Genomic DNA, 17741 nt, shown 5'->3' with positions numbered 1-17741 from the left:
TCACATTCAGTGTGGTTCATATCATCTATTGGACCCTTTTTATTTTTTAAATACAGAGCTCTAATCTAGTACTGTTACAAATTTATACTATACAATCCCCTCCAAAATGATTGGAACAGCAAGTCCAAATCTTTTGTTTTTCCTATACACTGAAGACATTTGGGTTTGAAATCAAAACATGAATGAGACAATAGATCAGAAATTCAGCTTTCATTTCCTGATAGTTACATCAAGATGCGTTGAACAACTTAAAACATGGCACCTTTGGTGTCATTTGGTTTTTATGTGAACAGGTAGTGTTCAAGTAAATAAACACTTAATATTTGGTTGCATATCCCTTGCTTGCAATAACTGCATCAATCACCAAACTGTTTCATTTTTCTTTTGTGATGCTTTTCCAGCCTTGTACTGCAGCTTCTTTCAGTTGTTTGTTTCAGTCTCCTCTTCAGGAGGTGAAATTTATATTTATGGCATTTGGCAGAAACCCTTCTCATTTCTTTTTCTTTTTTTTTATACAACTGATCAGTTGAGTGTTAAGGGGCCTTGCTTATGGGCCCAGCAGTGGCAGCTTGTGGTGCTGAGATTTGAACCCATGACCTTCCATGCAGAAGTTCAATGTCTGATACACTGAGCTACCACTGGCATTGAAATGCATGCTCAGTTGGGTTAAGGTCAGGTGATTGACTTGAACCTTCCACTTTTCCCCCCTGATAAAGTCCTTTGTTTTATTGGCAGTGTGTTTTGGATCATTGTCTTGCTTCATGATAAAGTTCCTTCCAATTAGATTGGATGCATTTTCTCTCTAAATTGGCAGACAAAATGTTTCTATAGACTTCTGAATTTGTTCTCCTGCTACCATCATGAATTATATCATCAATAAAGATTAGTGCACCTGTTCCAGAAGCAGCCATCATGCAAGCCCAAGCCATGACACAACCTCCACCATGTTTCACAGATGAGCGTACAGTGAGGGAAAAAAGTATTTGATCCCCTGCTGATTTTGTACGTTTGCCCACTGACAAAGAAATGATCAGTCTATAATTTTAATGGTAGATTTATTTGAACAGTGAGAGACAGAATAACAACAAGAAAATCCAGAAAAACGCATGTCAAAAATGTTATAAATTGATTTGCATTTTAATGAGGGAAATAAGTATTTGACCCCCTCTCAATCAGAAAGATTTCTGGCTCCCAGGTGTCTTTTATACAGGTAACGAGCTGAGATTAGGAGCACACTCTTAAAGGGAGTGCTCCTAATCTCAGCTTGTTACCTGTATAAAAGACACCTGTCCACAGAAGCAATCAATCAATCAGATTCCAAACTCTCCACCATGGCCAAGCCCAAAGAGCTCTCCAAGGATGTCAGGGACAAGATTGTAGACCTACACAAGTCTGGTATGGGCTACAAGACCATTGCCAAGCAGCTTGGTGAGAAGGTGACAACAGTTGGTGCGATTATTCGCAAATGGAAGAAACACAAAAGAACTGTCAATCTCCCTCGGCCTGGGGCTCCATGCAAGATCTCACCTCGTGGAGTTGCAATGATCATGAGAACAGTGAGGAATCAGCCCAGAACTACAACGGGAGGATCTTGTCAATGATCTCAAGGCAGCTGGGACCATAGTCACCAAGAAAACAATTGGTAACACAGTACACCGCGAAGGACTGAAATCCTGCAGCGCCCGCAAGGTCCCCCTGCTCAAGAAAGCACATATACATGCCCGTCTGAAGTTTGCCAATGAACATCTGAATGATTCAGAGGACAACTGGGTGAAAGTGTTGTGGTCAGATGAGACCAAAATGGAGCTCTTTGGCATCAACTCAACTCGCCGTGTTTGGAGGAGGAGGAATGCTGCCTATGACCCCAAGAACACCATCCCCACCGTCAAACATGGAGGTGGAAACATTATGCTTTGGGGCTGTTTTTCTGTTAAGGGGACAGGACAACTTCACCGCATCAAAAGGACGATGGACGGGGCCATGTACCGTCAAATCTTGGGTGAGAACCTCCTTCCCTCAGCCAGGGCATTGAAAATAGGTCATGGATGGGTATTCCAGCATGACAATGACCCAAAACACACGGCCAAGGCAACAAAGGAGTGGCTCAAGAAGAAGCATATTAAGGTCCTGGAGTGGCCTAGCCAGTCTCCAGACCTTAATCCCATAGAAAATCTGTGGAGGGAGCTGAAGGTTCGAGTTGCCAAATGTCAGCCTTGAAACCTTAATGACTTGGAGAAGAGCTGCAAAGAGGAGTGGGACAAAATCCCTCCTGAGATGTGTGCAAACCTGGTGGCCAACTACAAGAAACGTCTGACCTCTGTGATTGCCAACAAGGGTTTTGCCACCAAGTACTAAGTCATGTTTTGCAGAGGGGTCAAATACATTTTTCCCTCATAAAAATGCAAATCAATTTATAACATTTTTGACATGCGTTTTTCTGGATTTTTTTGTTGTTATTCTGTCTCTCACTGTTCAAATAAATCTACCATTAAAATTATAGACTGATCATTTCTTTGTCAGTGGGCAAACATACAAAATCAGCAGGGGATCAAATACTTTTTTCCCTCACTGTATATGTTTTGTATCATGAGCAGATCCTTTCTTTCTCCACACTTTGGCCTTTCTATCACTTTGGTAGAGGTTAATCTTGATTCCAGAACTTTTGTGGATCATGTCTGTATTTCTTTGCAAATTCCAATCTGGCTTTCCGATTCTTACTGCTGATGAGCATCTTGTGGTATGGCCTCTATATTTCTGCACTTTAATTCTTTTTGAACTTTGAACTTGTGATACCTTCACCCCTCCCCTGTGGAGGTTGCTGGTGATGCCATTGACGGTTGTTTTTGAGTTTTTCTTCACAGATCTCGCAATGTTTCTTTCATCAACTGCTGCTGTTTTCCTTGGCCGATCTGTTCGTTGCCTGGTTGTTTAGTACACCAGTGGTTTCTTTCTTTTTCAGGACATTCCAAATTGTTGTGTTGGTTATACCCAATCCTTGTTCAATGGCTCTGGTAGATTTTGACTCTTATTATGGGCACAGACTCACTGAAACTGGACAGTTGAAGATTAGAAAAAAAAATCACTTGGTCTTTTTCCAGTCTTCAACTGTCCCGTTTCGGTGAGTCTGTGCTCATGATAGCCTGAGATTCTTGTTCTTCGCTGACAGGAGTGGAACCTGATGTGGTCTTCTGCTGTTGTAGCCCATCCAACTCAAGGTTTGATGTTGTGCATTCTGAGATGCTTTTCTGCTCGCCATGGTTGTAAAGAGTGGTTATTTGAGTTACTATGGACTTCCTGTCAGCTCAGACCAGTCTGGCCATTCTCCTTTGATCTCTCATCAACAAGGTGTTTCAGCCTGAAGACCCTCCACTCACAAGATGGTTTTTTGTTTTTCTCGTCATTCGGTGTAAACTCTAGAGACTGTTTTGTGTGAAATTCCTAGAAGATTAGCAACATCTGAAATACTCAAACAATCTGGCACCAACAACCATGCCATGATCTAAGTCCCATTATTTCCCCATTCCGATGTTTGATGTGAACATTAACTGATGCTCTTGACCTGTATCTACATGATTTTTTGCACTGCGCTGCTGCCACATGATTGGCTGATTAGATAACTGCATGAATGTACAGGTGTTCGTAATAAAGTGGACCGTGAGTGTACGTATAGAATGGTAGTGATCCCTTCTTCCATGTTTCCCACCTAGATTTCTAATGGCAATTTTCAGTTTTACCAGCAAAGGGAGACAAACACAAGGATAAATTATTTCAGCTCTTTCTTTTACAAATGACCACGACATATATTTGTGACCAAACCAATGAGGTTACATTATTTCCACAGAGTTCAGCGATGTGTATTTAAAGTAGGCTATTCGTATAAACACAAATCTCTTACCGTCAGTAATCGTATGCATACGAAATTCACCTAAACATACTCTCTACACAGCATATGTATATAAAATTAATCACCCTGAATCAGCAGGATTCTCTGATTTAGGCTGCTATGCTGAATGTTAAATGATATTTACATAAGCTGAGTTCAGGTATATTGGAGTAGTTTTTGAATTTCCACATTGTGTAAGTTTTCTTGACATTAATAAATCAAATACCCCAACACATGATCCGTTTCTGAATTCCTCAAGGTGTTGATTATGAAGGAAATATTGGTTGGAGAGAAAGCGTATATTGTTGTTGTTACTAGCAACCATTTGGGTATGACATGCCAAATACGTTCTTATAGAAGCAATGTTATTGTGCTCACATTTAGGGAAATCTGGGCTATTTTAATGAGATTAAAGCCCACACAAACACATCGCAGCCTGCACAGTGGGGTATGGAGCATTTGTTTTTGTGCTTTCTTGCACTTGTTAAGTAAATATATTGTGCAAGTACACTATATGGTGAAAGTTTTGTGGACACCTGACCATCAAACCCATAAGTGAATAAGTTGAACATCCCATTACAGATTTGGTCCCCTTTTGTTTTTATAATAACAGTCAAGCTTTTCACTAGATTTTGGAGTGTGGCTGTGGGGATTTGTGTTCATTCAACCAGAAGAGCATTAGTGAGGTCAGGCACTAATGTCAGGTGTTTAGGTATACAGTCAGTGTTTAGTCAAGTTCTTATACTCCAACACTTGACAAACCATGTCTTCATGGTCCCTCGCTTTGGGCACAGGGGCATTGTCATGCTGGAACAGGTTTGGGTCTCTTAGTTCCAGAGAAGGGAAATCTTAAAATTACAGCATATGAAGACATTCTGTACAATTGTGTGCTTCTAACTTTGTGTCAGCAGTTTGAGGAAGCTTACATATGGGTGTGATGGTCAGGTGTCCACATACTTTTGTCCGTATGGTGTAAATATTATAAATATGTATTACCACTGTGTATGATAATACAGTATAAAGTTTGTTAATCGAATGAGATTTTAATTTCTACTTTCTGTCGCAGTTTCAATCCACACAGTTTGGACTTGTACACCCATGTGCTGACACTGCAAAATATAGCATGATTATTGTATTTCATAGTGCTTCTGGCTAGAAACTACAACCATGTCCTGCAAAAATACACATTTAAAAAAAAAATTTTTTTGGTAATTTATACACTTTGGCATTGCAGTTTCTTTGTACACCGGCTTCCTCTGTACCATGTGAGAGAATCTTCTCTAAGGTAAGGGAAGTAATGTCAAAGAGGAGAAATTGATTCAGTCCCAACACTGTCAAAAAAGCTCTTATTTCTCAGTAAAAATCATTAAAAACTTCCTTGTCAGCTTTCCGTCACTGCCAAGTCTCATAAGCACATTTAATACCCAGATGATCCCATCACACAGTGTCCTTATTCACATTTTAGTCCCTCACTTTACATCGTTTTGTCCATGTCAAAATTAGATTTTCATTCAAACTTATTCAACTACATTTTTAAATACCCAGTCATACAAGTAATATGAAGAATACAAATAATTTTAGGTAAAGTACTCGCCACGTATAACTCTGTTAGTCATATATGGTAAATGGTCTGCACTTACATAGCACTTTTATCCAAAGCGCTTTACACTGCATATTCACCCATTCACACACACACTCACCAATGCAAGGCGCTAACTTGCCATCGGGAGCAGCTTGGGGTTCAGTGTCCAAGGACACTTCGGTATGTGGAGTCGTGTGCGCCAACCCTATGATTAGTGGACAACCCGCTCTACCACCTGAGCCACAGCTGCCCATATATGTGTACATTATTCTTCTGTTATATCATACTGAATTATATTAGTTGTGACATATGTGACACAGTGGCTTCGTGGTTAGCACATTCACCTCACATCTCCAGGGTCTGGGGTTTGATTCCCACCGGGGCCATGAGTTTGCATGTTCTCCCTGTGCTGTGGGGGTTTCATCCCCCAGTCTAAATTGGCTTGGCAAAGTGTGTGAATGTGAATATTTTTTTTGTAATTAACACTTTTATTGATTCACAAGATAACACAAAGATACAAACAACATATATAATGAATCAAACTATTTTAACATAAATCCCCACTATAACCCCTCCCCCTGCCAACCTCCCACCCCACCCTGGTCCCCCCACGAAAACCCCTGTGGTCAATAGAATGTAAATTCACATGTCCAAAAAAATAAAATAAAATAAAATAATAATAATAATAATAATAATACACACAATTAAAAAAAGAAAGTAAAATACAATAATCAAGTATAATCATAGGCTAAATTAATGTGAATATTTAAAATATTAAAAAAATAATCCTAGGTCAGAGAATCTGATTGGCTGAGACCAGCACAGCTGTCCAATGAGATGTTGAGATTTTAATTCCACTTCCTGTGACACAGTGACAGTGATATAGTGATCAATTAGTGATTAATCGCTAGTCATCAAACTAGCAATGTCATTAGCAAGAGTGTGTATGTATATATGTTTATGTGTATATCCTGTGTGTGTATGTTGATTTTATGTTATTATCTGCTCTTTCTAGAAGTTTCCTGTGGAATAACGCAGCCAGTCAGTGCAAGACAATTGTGTGCTTGAGAACCACATATGGGTGTAACGCTCAGGTGTCCACATACTTTTGGTCATATCATTTATCTATACTCTGTACTGTGCACTCCCAGACAGAGACACTAGGCGGATCATGGCGACCGAGTATCACGTGAAGAAGAAAAAGAAAAGAGCGCGCGCGAGAGAGAGAGAGAGAGAGAGAGAGAAACATACAAACAAACAAACAAACAAACAAACACGTTAGGCTTTTATTTGTGCACAAATCGTTGAAACTATCTATGGAGTGTGTAGTGGCTGCTTCATCCAGTGGAGCTTCTTCCACAGGCTTTTGGCTGCTTTATATATATATTTTTACTAGCCACCAGATGGCGCTGTTTTCCACACTCGAAGTTTTGAATCTTTTTCCGGGGAAAGCCTCAGTGCATTACGAGGCTTCATTTCCCCATCCCTACCCGAGGGTTGAGAATCTATGGTGTAGGCTGAACAGCGTGTATATGTACAGTATCTGGTGTTATAATTATATTTACGGTTGTAAGTACACTTCTCCAGCAGCAGAGAGCTCCAGTCGCCTGTAAATCACACTATGACTCTTCTCTCATCCTCCAAACATATATAATGGTCGTAGGGGTAACAAAATTTGACTTTTTTGTGCTCGTAATTAATAAACATCGTCACTGATGTTTTATTGCGATAATACAACTTCGTGGAAGCTTTAGCGATGCGTTGCTGTGAACACGTTTAGTTTTTTGTTCAGGCAATACGGCGGACAGCTGTGCGGCGTTAAAGGACCCCGCGGCCTCTCGGCCCTTCTGTCGGTTTTGTTCATTATTGTACGCTGCCTGTACACACAGTCCGGTGTGGTGAGCGGGGAAGGGCTGGGTGAGTGTGTGAGTATGTGTGAATGAGAGAGGCAGCTGTCGGAGTGTTGGTTATTGTGGGATTAAGTGTAACCGAAAGCCGCGAGGAGAGGACAGCGCCACGGTTAGGACACACCGGGGGTCGGCGCAGAAACCGCAGCAGTGCGAAGAGCGGGCTTTTCTGAAAATGGATCCGAGCACTGAGGAGAGGCCAGGAGGCAGGCCCGAGGCCAACCAGCCACAAGTTTAGCTAGCTAACTAGCTAGCTAGCTAGCATTTCTAGCTGAGGTAAACAGAGATCCAGCTACCAAGGCTAACCAAAAACCGTACGCTCCTTTTGATGAGCATCTCTGTGGTCTCGGTACGACAGCGAGTCATTTCTACAAGTTTTCCTCTTGTATGTGTGGCTTAGTTTTTCTTTTTTAAAGAGCCACTTTTGTCCATTTGATTCCTTTTAAACTTCTCAGGAGTTGTTTTTCTTTTGCGTGGGCTCAAAGTTCTGCATTTCAGTCAAACCCAAACTAGCAGCTAGTCTGGACTTTACAAGGCTAGCTGTTTTACCCAGCTCTTCCCAGATTATTATTTTCGCTCATGTGTTGTGATATTATTTGTCGGGTTTCTCAGCTTGTTTTCCTGTAGACCGGGACCTCCTGACCTGACCTCAGCTCTGGACTTGGTATTTAGCTTAGTGAGCAGCTCCAGCTTCGGCTTTGCTCCTCAGCCATGGAGGAAAATGACAACATGGACTATTTTTACCAGCAAGTTCTGCAGAAGGATGTGAGCCGGCGGCTGCAGGTCGGTCCCGACCTCATCGACTACCTGAGCGACCCGCAGCGATCCTGGGACGTGGAGCAGGACAAAGCTCGCCTGGATAAAACCATAGACGAGCTGACAGGCTGGGTCAACTCCAGCAATTACAAGGTACACACACTGTCGATTCCCCCTTGTGCCTGTCTGAGGTACTGAGTCAGTGTGCTTTCAGACTTGTCCTGAGGGTTTTATTTAGTGATTATCAAAATGAAGGTTATCATTGTTGTGACACAGTGCTCTCTCTCTCTCTCTCTCTCTCTCTCTCTCTCTCTCTCTCGCTCCACCAAAGTGCCTTTTAAATCTCATCTGAAAACTTTAGAAGTATAAAAAATGTATGATCTGTGTATCTGTCTTTCTCTGTGTGCTGCTTGCTCAGAAAGGTTACCTTCTGTCCTTTGACATGTATCCAGATTTCACTGGACTAAGTGCTCATTCTGCTTAGCAAGGCCTTCAGGTTCATGTATACAAGCTTAGCAGTATTATATGATATGATAATGCCTGTTCATTCATTATGTTCGGTATTGATTTTTCTGTAAACGGAAATGGGGTGAGCATCTTCAGGCTGGTCTGTGTGAGGCTGGGGGATGGGACCGGGACAGTATTGTTCTCTGGGTCTGGAGGAGACAGCATTCATCTACACGCCTGTGTTTCACTGATAGCTGATGAGGCTTTCATTTTAGTTTTATTTATTTATCTTAAAGAGATGCACCGATTTGATAGTCAGTATCAGATCTAGTACTGGCTTTAAACTCTGGATCAGTGTCACATCAGATTTGACACGCTTATCTGTCTGATTTAGATCGATCTGAGGTTTACATGGAGAAATGTGTGGGATAATGGGATAATTATTCTCTCTAGACTCTGTCTGGAATTCGAATCCTGTCCAGATATGTTATGTCAGTAATTTTGTTCGGGCTTCACGTACAGTCATTCAGAAAGATTGTGCTGAATTTGACCTTTTATAATATGACGAGTTGTTATAACCCCAGGGCCCGGTTGTTCAAAAAGCTTCATCTGGACGATCAGAATGATCGGGATTTGAAAATCCCTTGTTTTGCGATCCAGAATCAAGTAATCCATCTTACTTTTGTGACGGTTTATCGAAGCGACGTTGTATTGGATCACACGTTACAAGATGACCACATCTGGATTACTAGTGCTGTAAACTAATCAGACTACATATCACAGTGTAGGTTACTAGCTGTGTAAAGAACAACAGGTAGATTAGCCAGCATGGGGTCACTTTAAGTGTTTTTATTTGAACAGACAGAAAACGGCACAATAAAACAAAACAAACATCCCCTTACTTTTTTCAGTTTCTTTTAAACAGTCAGACCCATTTCTCTGTTTAGAGGTGGACCGTCAGATGCCTGTTGACTATTCTGTCGTGTCCTGGCAAACCAAAACGAAACCAAGCGTTGGCTGAGTTTTAAACTCGGAACAAAAATCTAGACAGTGTTTAAAAGGATGTCCGAGAAGCAACACTTCCAGGGGCTTTATGTAGGTTATTGAGTTCGTAGCACAGGTATAGCTTGCATACCTGGTCTGGTCATAAGCTGTACTTGCGCCCTAAAGGTCAGTGCAGTCAGCTTGTATTAAAATGAAGTGTATGTAGTATGTATGAATCATACATCATACATTTGACAGATGGGCAGTGCACCTCTCTGTCCATCTGCCTTCATCTAGGAGTTTCCCTGCCATGTTATGGTTAAAAAAATCATCATTTTAGATTGGAGTTAATCATTTACTGTGGACACTTGGCCCGTGCATGTCTCTATGAATGCAGTGTCTGAACCAGCATCGTGTAAATCCATAACCTGGTACTTAAGTGAAGCTTTGGTAGGCGAGATGTTTGTGTTGAGGAAATGTCTGCATGATGTATTTGACTTGTTACGCTTAAGTGTGGTTCAGTTCGATCGCTTTATAAAATGAGTTCGTCAGTCAAATCAAAACCAAATGTAGGGCTTTGTGTGGATTTCTCCTTTCTGCGTGCCCTCTGGCTTAATTGAGTCTGAACGCATGCTGTTCTGTGATGCAGGTTTTTCCTTTGAATGCAGTGGCAGCGTAGAAGTCTGCCATGAATCTCATTATCCTTGTGAAGGGAGGTTGCAGTGTCTCTTTAACAAGTTCAAGCAGGTGTTTTTGCCATCAAATGAAGCTTAAAATCTGATCATTTCTTGTGTCGGAGGTGGTAACTATACAGCAGAATGAAAAATGGCTCAAAATAAAGAATCATGAGGCAGAATTGAAAAATCGATGGGATTGTGAGAATTTTCCTGAATCCATCAAGAGTCATCTGCACCCTAATGCTGTGTATACTTTCTGTTCATGATTTTAAATTTATGTTAAATAGACATGTGAAGGAAAAAGAAATCGTACAGGTCAGGTGGTTTGTTAGCAAAGCGGAGGCATTCACACATTCACCTTCCTGATCTCAGTCAGGATCCTCTTTGGCTCCTTTGACTAAAATAGGTCATAACTGGAGCTGCAGGGATGTAGTGAATATTTGATTGTTTCTCTGGAATGTTAACTTCCATCCTGTACTGCCAAGAAACATACTGCAGCAATCCCAGAGCAAGCCTCACACACATATTCAGAACATTTCTCCCAGACATAACATTTGTCTACAGATGTACTCCGAAAGGCATAATAGACGCGTTTGGTTTTATATTGCAGTAATTTTACAAAATGCTGAATTTGCGTTCTGGTTTTTGTTTTAACTTTGGTTCACCTACCACTGTGTGTGTTTTTCAAAACATCTGTCTTTAAGGAAAAATGTGAGAACAATTAGTCTGCATTTTCAGATGATTTGTGTCTTTTTAATCTGATTCCAGGTTGCATTGCTGGGGATTGACATTGTTGGCGCGTTCGTCGACCGGATGAGCGATCACTTTCGAGGTTATGTAGGCACAGGTAAAAATGTGTTCTAGTACAAACGACTCCATATCGAGCACATGACCTGAATGGTTTATAAAAAAAAAATGTAAAAAACAATGTGAAAATGATCCCATTATAAGCTGGGTCTGGTAGAAAGGGGAATACCACAATGACTCAATAGCCATAAGATGACACAATGTTCAGATGAATGCCACTCTCTCAGCTGTCTTGGCCGCCCTCCCTCTCCTTTTTACCAAGGAAACAGCTTGTTTTGCTCGTAACAGACCAACCCCCACACACACAGCCCCATTCCTCTCTGTAATCATAGACTACACAAGAGACTAAAAAAAAGGATATGGATGACATAATCCAGTGGCTGCCAACCCTGATCCCTGATCTCTCCCCTGTACTTTTTCTTTGCTCTAAAATGCACATTCGACTTGGGTATTGGGTCAGGTATCGTAGATCAGAAAAACAACCAAATTTGCAGTCCAGGGTTGAGCACTAGGGTGTTTTAATGTCTTAATGTCTCTCTCTCTCTCCCCCTTCCCCCAGTGGTCCCTGCGTTAGTGGATCGTCTGGGTGATGGTAAAGATCAGGTACGAGATCAGGCACAGACAATCATTCTCAAGCTGATGGAAGAGGCAGCCACGCCAATGGTTAGTAACTCTTCTTGCGTTCTCACCATCTTTGTGATTCTTCATAACTGAAAGTGATATGCAGTTTTAAAAAAAACAAAAAACAAAACCTATTAATGTACAGCTTTGCACGTGCCTTCACTTCCCTTTCTGTGACCTCTGACAGCCCCTCCTCCTTTTCTTGTGTTGTTTGTTCCTGTTTCAGTACATGTAATGATTCATTCTCTCTCTGTGTCTGTGTCTGTGTTTGTGTCTGTGTAGTATGTTTGGGAGAGGATGTTCACTGGCTTCAAGCACAAGAACTTCCGAAGCAGAGAAGGACTGTGTCTGTGCCTGGTCGCCACACTCAACGCGTGAGTCTCTTCACACACTATACGTAGTGTGTAGTCTGAGGGGTGCACCAGGGGGCACTGTCCTCCACATCCCACTGCTTAATTCAAGGAGACAAGTTTAAGCAGTTGGGCATTCATTGATGGGGTGGAATGCTTGTGATTTTGGATAAGGCTGTATAAAAATAAATGTTTTTTCTAATTGTGCTGAAGATACTGCTTCTACAACCAATGCTGTTTTTGATTCTATTCAGGTTTAATTTACTTTACATTTTACACACACACACTGATCAGCCATAACATTAAAACCCACTGATGGGTGACGTGAATAACATTGATTATCTCGTTACAGTGGCACCTGTCAGGGGGTGGGATATATTAGGCAGCAAGTGAACAGTTGGTTCTCAAAGTTGATATGTTGGAAGCAAGGAAAATGAGAAAGCGTAAAGATCTGAGTGACTTTGACAAGGGCCAAATTGTGTTGGCTGGATGACTGGGTCAGAGAATCTCCAAAACAGCAGGTCTTGTGGGGTGTTCCCGGTATGCAGTGGTTAGTACCTACTAAAAGTCCAAGGAAGGACAACTGGTGAACCGGAGACAGGGTCATGGGCACCCAAGTCTCAGTGATGCACGTGTGGTGTGAAGGCTAGCCCGTCTGGTCCGATCCCACAGAAGAGCTACTGTAGCACAAACTGCTGAAAAAGTTGATGCTGGTTATGACAGAAATGTGTCAGAACTAGGGATGTCACGATACCAAAAATCTAGTAGTCGGTACCGATACCACCAAAAGTACACGATACTTGATACCAAAGTCGATACCATGGTGTGGTATAAAATTAAAATAATAAAATAAAAAAACTCTCCTGGAGGACATCCTCCTCTGGCTGATACTGGCAGAGAGAGAGAGCGGGGGGGGGGGATTGGTATTTTAGTTATCAAACACTGTCTGATAATGACTGGACGTGCACTCCTAAATGCGCGCGCACACACACGCATGCACCTTATACTCTGAATGCAAGCATTAGTTTAAATTCACTGATATGGTGGCAGGCCAAAAACATTTATTAAAAGTATGAACATGTGAATAATTTTTAGTGACATTAGGCTACATTTAGCTGACAGGACACGGGCTGGATGGCGGTGCATGGTGGCCCATGAGGAGATAGTTTATAACACTGCAATTTGTTAGCGTCGTTAAAAATAGCTGGCTATCGCTAACATTACATGGAGCATAACGTTAGCTGGTTTCACGGCAACAATGCCAGCTGCCTCAAACAAACATAATATAGGACTGTCTTTCAGGTGCTTCGCCAAATTGCAGGTGTTTCCTCGCTTTGTTTGAAATGAACGATAGCATCGGTTGCACACCCGAAACCGATACTAGCTTTCCTCTCTTTTCCTCTCAACGAGTCGGGGCGGAGCTAAACTTGTTAAGCTAAGCCAATCTTCTGTAGTTTTTCCAGTGTGCTTGTAGGCGTTCCTTTTCTTCTTCACCACTTGTGGACCGACTAAAACACTTGCGCGTATTTGCTGCCCCCAGTAGGTCTGGAAGAATCGCAACCTCGGTACTTTCGGTACAATCGGTACCAAGGGAATGCTGAAAAACAAGTACCATCACGTTTTAAGAATGTTGGTACCGAAGTATCGGTTCTCGTGACATCCCTAGTCAGAACACACAGTGGATCACATCTTGCTGCATAGCTGCAGACCGGTCAGAGTGCCCATGCTGACTCCTGTCCACTGCCAACAATGTGCACGTGAGCATCAGATCTGGACCATGGAAGAAGGTGGCCTGGTCTGATGAATCACGTTTTCTTTGACATCATGTGGACGGCTGTGTGCGTCGCTTATCTGGGGAAGAGATGGCATCAGGATGCTCTATGGAAAGAAGGCCAGCTGGCAGAGGTATTGTGATGCTCTGGGTAATGTTCTGCTGGGAAACCTTGGGTCCTGGCATTCATGCTAATGTTACTTTGATACGTACCACCTACCTAAACATTGGTGCAGACCAAATAAACACTTTCATGGCAACAGTATTCTGTAATGGTAGTGGCCTCTTTCAGCAGGATAATGAGCCCTGCCACACTGCAAAAATGATTCAGGAACGGTCTGAGGGACATGACAAAGAGTTCATGGTGTTGACTTGGCCTCCAAATTCCCCAGCTCTCAATCCGATCGAGCATCTGTGGGATGTTCTGGACAAACAAGTCTGATCCATGGAAGCTCCACCTCACAACTTACAGAACTTAAAGAATCTGCTGCTGATGTCTTGGTACCAGATACCACACACCGTCAGAGGTCTTGTGGAGTCCATGCCTCTATGGTGGCACAAGGGGTGACTTACACAATATTAGGCAGGTGGTTTTAATGTTATGGCTAATCTGTGTGTGTGTCTATATACACGTAATAATTTCTTAAAGCTTGATGCCGAGTTGTAGTGAAAAGATACAGACAAAGCCGTCGTGTGTTCCCGTGAATGGGGCATGTTAGGTGGTTGATAAGTCATCATGGCTAGCGGAGGAGCAGAAGAATGTTGTTTCTATTAAAACCATAGGCAGAAGTTTCTTGCTGTAATGTTTTTTAAGTAATAAATGGAAAGCAATGTTATATTTATGAAGATTCAAAAACTGTTATTTGCAATGTTGCCATGCAGTGAATCTCATTAGTTTATTTGTTTTAGGCTTCTGTTTATATTTCCTGGTCGAAACAAAAATACAAGCTATTAAGGCAAGTAGTTACAGCTCAGGGTGTGATGTCAGTTGTGTGGCAGGAAAGTTTTTCCTTACTGCAGTTCTCCTTGCAGATAAAGATCTTGGTCTGAAATAATAATAGTAACTGTGTCCCTCTTTGTCTTTCTATTTCAGGTACGGTGCCCAGCCATTGAGTCTGAGTAAATTTGTACCGCATCTGTGTGCACTAACAGGAGACCAGAACCCTCAAGTATGAATTTGTTTCTGTTTGTACTGGTATTGTAATTCTACATTTGAGTATTTGGTGCAGTGGGGGCTGCTGCTGGGAACCAGATCACCCAGTGAGAGCAGGATTAAGAAGAGTAAGAGAGTGAGTTTGTAGCTTGTGGGAGGGTTTAAAATTTAAATAATCAGGTGACTAGCAGGCCTAGAGAACAGGATGAGATCTAACCTTTACGTAAAACCCTCAGTAGGAATAGGTAGAGGAAGCGAGAAAGCTGATCTGGGTGTGTTTATGATGTTTGATCATCTTATATTGGAGCCTGTGAATATTTGCGTGTATATATCCTGCAGGTACGGGAGACGGCTGTAACAGCTCTGGTTGAGGTGTATCGGCATGTAGGCGAGCGAGTGAGGGCAGACCTGGGCAAGAGAGGACTGCCAGCTGCACGGTCAGTGTGTTTGACTCTCTTTCACTCACATGCACACTTTTATTTTTTTTGCTTTTTTCTGTCAAATCTATTTTACCATAAAGTCTCAGAAAGGAATAGAAGAACAGTCTGTTACTTTTACATATGACATGTCGGGTTCAGTCAGCAAGTTCAGCACATCCTAATAGAAATGCCTGTACTTAAACAGAGCATTATCTTCAAACAGCGAAGCCTGCAGTAGTTCAGGCAGTACAGTAGATTTACCATCATCTTGGTACTTTTTTTTTTTAATTATTATTATTTATTTGTGATTTACATCTCTTTACTCTCCACACCATTTACTTTTTTCTACATTTAAATATTGTATTTATAGTCTGAGTCAATGTTTAAAGGCTAAACCAGGATAAACCCATTCCCACTACTGCTGCCGTCTTGGTCCCAGACAAATACTAAGATTTTTATTATCAAGATTTAGCCTCCACATCTCGTACCAAACTTGGAAAACTTGAATACTAGAATATTTATATGGTAAAAATTAGGGCACAACCTACAACTAAGTCAAGATGGTGGGACTAGATAGTATTGCTTTCAGCCTACACCACCTCTTAAAACAAATAGCACGTATTGGACACTTACACATGCTTTCCTACTGAACGGTGAAGGACCTCTAACATGTAATTCCTGTAAAACAAGAATGATGGTTAAACATATGTTAATAGACTGTCTTGCTCTTTGCAGTGCAAGAAAATACATATTTAGAAGTCTTCCAAAATGTCTCACCAGGAAACATCCTGGAGGTTTTATTGAACATTAAAGTGACGGACCTCATATACCTGCTGTTGTTGACACTTCTTTAAATGTTTTATTGTTGTAATGCTGTAAGAATTACTGGTATACCTGCTTTACCTACCTTGAGCTTGCCATGAAAATAGCCACTGATACTGGCATGGCATAAAAAGAACAATAAATAAATAAATAAATACAGTTGGCAAAAAGGTAACAGCCAGGCGTCAGGAGAATCTTCTTTTGTGAGCAGGAGAGAGTAGAAAGAATGGGGACATTTGCACAAGCAGCTGATGGTTAAATAAAGCACAGTTGGCCCAAAATGAAGTCGTGCTCTTGCTAGCAGTGTTAAGTTGTGACTAGTAAGATTATAGTGTGCAAAACAAGAAGAGTAGCAATTACAGCATGAATATGTACATGGGTTACACGTCACGCATGCACTACATCACATCCACTGTGTGTTGATATAGCTGAGAAATAGTTAGTTCAGTAATGCAGAAGGACCGTCACTGAACAGATATTATTTGGTATTGTTATTAACAGAGCACAGACCCTGAACCTCATTTAACAGTCATTTATTTAGTAACATTTTGTTCAAATGTTTGCGTAAACTAAACATTGACGCTGGATTTACAAACATTTCGGAGACGCTGATTTTCTTCATAAGGATGTGTTTTTCATAGAAACTACAAGGCACTTCTGTAGGTCTCCGTAATTAAGAGTGTCTGCTAAATGCTGTAAATATATATTTTAAAAAAACCCAACAATTTAACCTCAACATTATATTCCATATTTAAAAGTCATGATTCATGCAATAAAAGTGATTCATGCAAATTACATGATATGAAGTTGATCAGGTTTTAAATGAGATTTACGTTAGTAAGTCTTAGGCCTAAATTTACACCCAGAAGCAGGAGTAGAATACACTCGTACTAACGATTTATGTATAAATCCGTTCATATTCATCTTGATGATAAATAAGGCCCATTGTTAGTAGCATGGTAGTGTGTGGCACTGTCAGACGTATCCACAGTGTTGCTGGGAATTTAGAGCATCTCAATGTCACTGCTCGGTTAAAACAAAAATATCCAGCCAGCAGCACTGGAAACTGGCACTGTTGAAGGAGTAATTAGCACAAATTGTATATATGGAGGCTGTAGACTCTAACAATACATCTACAAGGTAGACTAACAGGGTCAGTGCATATGATTGGGGTCAGTGAAAATATATTATTTTCAAACCCAGGCATCGCTGCTGTGTCACTTATAGCAGTGCAACAGACATTAAAATCCCCGTGAAGTGCCTTGAAACACGCAACATTATTTGATGTTTTGGCGTAATTTCCACTGAAACAGGAAATCAGGGTGGGGCATATTGAGTGGCTCCTCCCCCTTTTTTAACTGCAGTACTGAACTTTTTCCTCTCTATTGTCGTCTCTGTTTGAAACATAAAACTGCAAATTACTTGCGGAGATTTAAAAAAAAAATTTATTTACTTGTTTTGTATATGTGGGTTGTGCTTCAGCACTGCTCCTCTGCACGGTGAATCTGATGGTTTGAGGTATATGTATATTCGCTCCAGTATTTGGCAGCGGAGGTGGTGGC

General features: G+C 41.3%; 1 protein-coding gene across 11 annotated transcripts in view; it reads left to right on the top strand.

Moving 5' to 3' along the window:
- Nucleotides 1-7278: 7278 nt before the first annotated feature.
- Nucleotides 7279-17741, top strand: part of clasp2 (cytoplasmic linker associated protein 2) — a 54720-nt gene continuing 44257 nt past the window's right edge. For 5 of the 11 annotated variants that reach the window (XM_053612382.1, XM_053612390.1, XM_053612389.1 and 2 more), the window contains exons 1-6: nt 7280-8281; nt 11005-11083; nt 11603-11706; nt 11947-12038; nt 14879-14954; nt 15278-15375. In XM_053612382.1, coding sequence (XP_053468357.1) covers nt 8084-8281; nt 11005-11083; nt 11603-11706; nt 11947-12038; nt 14879-14954; nt 15278-15375 — 647 coding nt within the window. In that variant the 5' untranslated portion in view covers nt 7280-8083. Of the gene's footprint in view, nt 8282-11004; nt 11084-11602; nt 11707-11946; nt 12039-14878; nt 14955-15277; nt 15376-17741 lie in introns of all 11 variants that reach the window. The other 6 variants (XM_053612381.1, XM_053612383.1, XM_053612387.1 and 3 more) reach the window with 3 other exon arrangements.

The sequence above is a fragment of the Ictalurus furcatus genome, chromosome 24, assembly GCF_023375685.1.
Source record: "Ictalurus furcatus strain D&B chromosome 24, Billie_1.0, whole genome shotgun sequence".
Classification (NCBI taxonomy): Eukaryota; Metazoa; Chordata; class Actinopteri; order Siluriformes; family Ictaluridae; genus Ictalurus; species Ictalurus furcatus.
Note: the sequence above shows the minus strand (reverse complement) of the source record. Positions and strands in the feature narration are given on the sequence as shown.